We start from the raw sequence: 6,458 nt of genomic DNA, 5'->3' as shown, positions 1-6,458 counted from the left end.
TTAAAAACAGGTAGAGAGGTTGAGGAATTGATAAGCATACTATATGACTGAAAGTATCTGGACACCCCTTGGTCTGGGACTGTTTTTCATGGTTTGGGCTAGGCCCCTGAGTTCCAGTGAAGGCAAATTTTAATGCTCCCACATACAATCACATTCTAGACAATTCTGTGCTTCCCCGACAGTTTGGGGAAGACCCTTTCCATGACAGTGCCCCCGGGCACACAGTGAGGTTCATATAGAAATGGTTTTGTCGCGAATGATGTGAAAAACTTGACTGGTCTGCACAGAGCCCTGACCTCAAACAAACACATATTAAACTTCTTCATTTTAATTGCACTTATACAAATAATTTTGCAATTGTAAAATCAAAATTAGCACGAATTACATTATTTAAAAATATTTTTATTGATAAATAATTATGTCACACAATACAGGAATATGAACATAGACATAATGATCCTTAATATTTTTGTATAATGATACAAAACTGCATTTTATCTCCATATGAGATCTTTATCATTCTGAGAAACAAAGCTTTGTAATGGCTTTGTTTATGATCAGCATTTCAATGACACAGCATTGTGTTTCTTTGCAAAACCAATTTCAGCAATATTGTACACACAGAAAGATGAACAAATGAATGAATTACCTGCTCTACTGCAGGTATTCCTGTAGGTGGTGCTAAATAACATTTTGACAAGAGACACTTAAGACTGTCGGCTGGGTTTCATACACACTGTGAAAGAGATGTAAAAAGGCATGCAGTCTATACATGCAATCTGGGAAAAACTAATAGTTTATAATGTTTCAGAATGTTCTATTTAAGCATGGAAAACAAACTCTTCCTCCATCTAGATTACTCTAAAATCCAGTCCTTGGCTGGGTGTTACTGCAAGGGCAATATCTGAATATTTACCCAAATAAACAGAACAGGTGCCCTGAACAGGTCTGTCAGCTCAGACAGCTTTAGATTTACTGAAATTGTCAATACCCAGAAAGCAAGTACATAACCGTTCTTTGCACCAGCTGCTTTGCAAATATGCAAGATAGCGGTGCAATAGCGGCAGGACCATTTGCCAACTAGTTCATACTGGTGGCCGGTGCTCCAGCTCAACTGCCCGATAGCGGATTGCCATAGCGCTGATTTGTAAAAACTCTGATGGACTGACAGCTGTGCCAACAGCAGCTCAACAATGTGCAGCTGATAGGCGTTTGTACAGTATAACTCTGTTACATAGTAACGTTAGCAGAAGAAAAGCAAACAGTAAAAATTTGTTTTAACTTTGAAAATACTTCATAAAATCTATTTGATAAATAAATATTAAATAAATAACACAGCTTGAACATTGATTATGCAGAGCAACAATCTCATAATCTCCCATTTTCAGTAGTGTCTTGTGAAGTATCCTGCATCCTTTATCTTCTGGTCTGCTTCCACGTCAGTCTGGCTGTCGCCTGTAAATGATTTTATAACAGTTTTAACTGTTGTGAACTATGTATATATATTGTTTTGATTATACACACATGTAAAATGGGCAAATATTTTAGACCCACTCTTTGAGTTCAATTCCATTTGAATTCATGAAATGAATGGGTTCAAGAATTCATTGAAAATTCCTCATAGAACATTATGGCATTTTTCCATTTGTGTACCAAAGCTCATTTCATTACCTGAATTGACAGAATTGAAATGTAATTGGTGTGTGCGTGCGTGTGTGCTTACGTGTGTGCATGCATGTCTGTCTGCGTGTGGGAGGAGAAAGTCTTCTGTGGGATTCAAACAATGGCCCTTGAGAAATACTCTGCACAGAAGATACAGTTAGCCCGCTGAGCTAAAGAGAACTAATCCTACTTAAGCAACTGTAAGAAAGTCAATGAAACTCACTTTCTGAAGCAGCAGCCGCAGTTCTTTCACAAACTGCTCGCTGTTTCTCTTTGGATAGGAGTTACAGGGTGGGCAGATGGCTTTCTGCAGATTGTAAAGACACAAACATTAACCACATCACAGCAACAGAACATTATTTCTGTTGTAGCCAAATAAAACCCTCATATGCATGGGTAACTACAGAAGGAACAGTGTTAACTGTTTATTTTATTTGGATCAAATCAAAATTTATCTGTAAATTTGACTTAAATCTTCACAATTGTTGTAAAAACAAAGCAAGACAAAGAAAAACACCAGCCCCTTTCTAACAATGGGTTCATTGGTCTCACAGCTGCAGGGGGCTCTTCCAGATTCCAGAGGTATTTCACATGTAGAAACTAACCTGTGTCTCCTCCAGAGTGCAGAAGTTCATGTTGCTCACCTAGGAAAACAACATGAATAAAATCACAGGTAAGTAACATACGTGCAGTTCATGTGTAGACATACCAGCACTGTACATACATGATCAGGACTCTTTTATAGCCTAACATGCCAAATGCAGACTCCCCTCCACAGCCTAACATGCCAAATGATTCATTATATAATGACTGAGTTCAGATTCTGAATCACTCACAATCATCGGATTCATGAGTTTCTTGAAGAGTTTGTGCTGAAGTTTCTTCTGGGTAGCCTGGAGTAGATTCACGTTCCCCCTGAAGCACTCCAGTACGGACAAAGAACAGCACTCCTAGTGATGAGAGAAAAACGTAAACCAACCAATAACAATAAATGAAAATATGACCTGTGTGCATGCGTTCAAAGGGAGCATTACGAAAAAATAAAATGATAATAATCCATTGTATGGGGTGAAAATAATTTTCCTAATCATAGCAATTCTCAGCTCTCCCAGGTGGGGTTGCTGTATTTTTAAATTGTGAACTAACATTACATTTTCTACCTACCACTGTCAATATCTAAGGGACTACTATTTCTCATCCATCCATTATCTATACCCGCTTATCCTGGTCAGGTCATGGGGCTATTCTATTCTATTGTATTATAATTGTTTCACTGCATGGTGCTAGAGATAATGTGACGAATTTACCTGTCCTGTCTAATAACTGAGAAGCAGTACAGCAATACTTTTCTTGTCTATTTGTTCCCATAAGCCGGTGTGAGAGCATTTAATTACAAAAACAAATGTAAAATTGAGTGTATAGTAAAATAAGAATGTACCATACATGAGACAAAAGCATTAAAGTGTCATAAATTGGGATTATAAATCATTTTTAAAAAATAATATAAAAAAGATAAATAAAATAGCAACTCTGTCTTTAAACATAATAAGAATTGTGTGACAATCAAAATCAATCATGTAAAAATTGTGTTTTAAATGAAAGATTTAGCTGCTTTGATATCTTCTGCAAAACTGTTCCAGGTTTTGTCTAATGAGAATTAAAACAATTATTTCCAAGGTCATGAAATCTTCACTGTCTGAATGTCTCTCACAGAGAGCTCCTGTTTGTGTCTTTGTTTTTCTCATCTTCCCAGCTGTGACAACACACTTCACAGAACTCACTGGAAGATGTCTGCTATCACACAAACACACATTTTCCAAAGGAAAAAATAAACTATTTCTCAGTTTGCATTACATAGGTAGAGGGATATTCAGTTCTTGCCAATCACACCAACATACTTCAAAAAAGCTTTAGTGTCCATCAATCAATTCTGCATGATGTGTGATGTCTTAAAGTGTGTTTGTGACTTGACTTTCACTGAAACCAGTGAAATTACCCGTGAGAATTGTTCAAACAAGGAAGCGGACGTCAACGGATGTACATGGACGCTATGATTTTCAGTTTTTCAGAGAACCATATTAGCTCATTTTAACAGATACCAATAATTAAGACAGTACAAAGCAACATAAAAGTATTATTATTAAAAGACAGATGCAATTGATTAAATCATAGCTTATAAAAAATAAATTGGTTTTATGTAATCTGTGAAATGATCGCTCATATTAATTCACAGACATGCTATGTTAATGACACATTAAGAGTCAACATGGTGTATGTTTTCAGTTTGACATGTTAGTACATAATCTTCAGAAATAGTGCCACTTCCTGTCTGTGTATCCATTTATTGGTCAATATGAAATGTCACACTGTCATAGCTGAATCAGGCCAGTGAACCTATTTTCTTCGAGCCAGAATGAATGTAATTTGTTGAATAGTGCTGCTTTTGAGTCATCATGCTATTCGTGTGCTGTTCACACATTTGTGAATAGCATTTGTATTGTGCATTTATTTTCTTTTTAAAATTGTGTAAAAAAATTTGGATATGCATATGAAAATGACTAGCACTCCATGTGAACTACACTTGATTGGTGAACATGCGAAATGTTACCAGTAAAATTATCAAGCCATTTTATCTCGCACATACACATATTAAACAGTTTCCCAATTAAATGATGAATTACAACAACTCAATACTATGTGTAATTTGGAAATTAAATTTGCCAATCATTACAATTCCAACAGATTATTCAGATCACTTCAGGAATGTTCGTACTTACATCTATATCGTTCGTAGGCGTGTGCAGCATCACCCCCTTCTGTTACAAGAAAGAATACAATGTTAAATGTCTGGTCTATACAGCTCATTTTTGGGTGAGGGAAAATTCAGAAATAAAAGTGTCCAGTAATACAACCTACCTGCAAACTTTTCTCCAGGCGATCCAGATCCATCGCAACTTCTTTCAGCATAAGCACGTTCTGGTCCATTGCTGCGCACATCATTATACTCGATGCAATTGCTAGAAGGCAACATACTATCTGTTTAGTCATTTTCGATCTGACAACTAAAGTGATTTTTCGAAATTGCTTTGCAAAAAGATTTTTTTGTTTTTACTATGCTATGTACAGGTATGACCTACCTTTATATATTTATCCAACAGGACACAAGAAAGCCACTCCTTCAAGATTGGAAAACTGCAAAAAAGAATAAGTGAGTAATTATATTTTCTTTTCCACTGGCCAGGTCGACGTGAACCTGGCCGAGCGTGCGCGGGGGCGCGCGGATGCGGCTATATGAACGAAAACAGGCAACTTTCTGCAAAACCAACAGGAAAGTAGAAACACTTGTGAATTCCGATTTTCAGAATGAATCAGAGAACAAGGTATGCTAGCTCACTCTTTCTAAACAAAATTGAGGTAATTTTTTTGCGGCCTCCCACTCGAACGTAGGTTAGCCTACCTGTAACAACAACCTGTCATTTGAGGATTACAGCAATGACTAAGAAAATGCACCATCAGATTTATTTGTGTAACACCTGCTATTCAAATTGAAATTAATGAAAGTCATACTTTAAGCGATACAAATAAGAATCTGTTTTATTATAGTATTTAATACAAGTCCTGTCACCGTAATAAGCGGTAGCTTTCGATGTGCTATCATTTAAAATATGCGCGGATCTCTTCTGCGTAAGAAACCATGAGAGTCTCAGTGACTCTCAACAAAAGTACAGACACGGTAAGAGACAAAAGAGTAACCGTGCATTACATTCAAAGCTGGCGCTTATTTCCTCTGAAAATAACCACAGCCATGCCTTTTACTGCTCTGCACTAGTAACGCTTGTGGTTCAGATATAGCTGCAGTTGAGAGCTATTTTAACTTTTGACCTTATTTTCTGCATCATTCGGTTTTCTCGCTCACACGTAAAGGCAGTCAGGTGGCACGAGGAGGCAGAACCATCATGCAAGCAGGAGCTGCAAGAAGAAAAAGAAGCATGCACATCATTGGTTTATTCATTCATTACGTGTGCTGTGTAAGGTCTGTAGTTTTTTTAATGGGTTGTTACTAGCTCGTGATCGTTCGCCTTATCCCTACGATATTCTCTTGGTTGCAAAAATAAACTGGACGCAGTGACGCGAAACGCAACAGCACTATCATTCCGATGTCCACAAGTAGAGTTCTTGCATACAGAGCCGGTTTATAACTCGTGCGGACAGACATTTTTCCACACAATCCATTTATGCTGCCAGATATTTACTGAAGCTCCTTCCCGAGTGGTAGGCTATACCTCACCTGGGAGTAGAACTATATCCACTGAGATACAGTAATTCAGATTATGTAATAGCAGCTCATAACCTTGAACTATGCTTCTGAAGTCTATTAAAATGCAGTTACTCATGGATCTGATTGAATATATCGGTGGAATGCAATCAGATTTAACATTTTTTACTATTGTAAAGCTGTATATATTGAGTATCATAGATGTTTAAGTCATGGTCATTTATAGTGTATTGTTATAAAAAAAATGTTAACAGGCAATAATAAAACACAGAAATATTGAAATAAAAACGGAATTGTTTATTGTTTTAATATAATCTATAGAATAAAAGGTTCATATTTCATTTTTGTTTAAAATACATTTTGCTTTGCCTAAAGATGAGCATTTCTCATAAAATGCTTTTGGTGTCGTGATCTTAATGACAGGTAGCAGGGAAATGTGTCAGATTCTTTTCAGGGTTTTTTATTTATTTTTTACTTATGATGTTAATTGACCAATTATCCCCAACCTCACAATAAACAT

At 36.6% G+C, this 6,458-nt stretch overlaps 1 protein-coding gene across 5 annotated transcripts; it reads right to left on the bottom strand.

Annotated features, from left to right (window-relative positions):
- Positions 1 to 386: 386 nt before the first annotated feature.
- il21 (interleukin 21) lies at positions 387 to 6,144 on the bottom strand. 5 transcript variants are annotated; one of them, XM_035427197.1, is made up of 8 exons: positions 5,120 to 6,144; positions 4,800 to 4,854; positions 4,579 to 4,679; positions 4,440 to 4,478; positions 2,499 to 2,612; positions 2,268 to 2,306; positions 1,886 to 1,969; positions 387 to 1,455 (listed from the first exon to the last, which is right to left on the bottom strand). In XM_035427197.1, exons 3-8 carry the CDS (start codon positions 4,660 to 4,662, stop codon positions 1,417 to 1,419), a joined length of 399 nt encoding a protein of 132 aa, XP_035283088.1. In that variant the 5' UTR covers positions 4,663 to 4,679; positions 4,800 to 4,854; positions 5,120 to 6,144; the 3' UTR covers positions 387 to 1,416. The 5 variants fall into 5 exon arrangements, with proteins under 5 accessions (XP_035283088.1, XP_035283090.1, XP_035283089.1 ...); XM_035427199.1 differs by having other exon boundaries at positions 5,426 to 6,144; XM_035427198.1 differs by having other exon boundaries at positions 5,545 to 6,143.
- Positions 6,145 to 6,458: the final 314 nt, after the last annotated feature.

Source organism: Anguilla anguilla, chromosome 7, assembly GCF_013347855.1.
Source record: "Anguilla anguilla isolate fAngAng1 chromosome 7, fAngAng1.pri, whole genome shotgun sequence".
Classification (NCBI taxonomy): domain Eukaryota; kingdom Metazoa; phylum Chordata; class Actinopteri; order Anguilliformes; family Anguillidae; genus Anguilla; species Anguilla anguilla.
Note: the sequence above shows the minus strand (reverse complement) of the source record. Positions and strands in the feature narration are given on the sequence as shown.

What these genes read in the sequence shown, in the direction of transcription:
- il21 (XM_035427195.1), bottom strand. Translation starts at nt 4,710, where the DNA reads ATGACTAAACAGATAGTATGTTGCCTTCTAGCAATTGCATCGAGTATA. An exon ending in GCCTGGAGAAAAGTTTGCAG is followed by an intron (nt 4,479 to 4,578) that starts GTAGGTTGTATT and finishes TTCTTGTAACAG; the next exon opens with AAGGGGGTGATGCTGCACAC. An exon ending in GCACTCTGGAGGAGACACAG is followed by an intron (nt 1,970 to 2,267) that starts GTTAGTTTCTAC and finishes TACAATCTGCAG; the next exon opens with AAAGCCATCTGCCCACCCTG.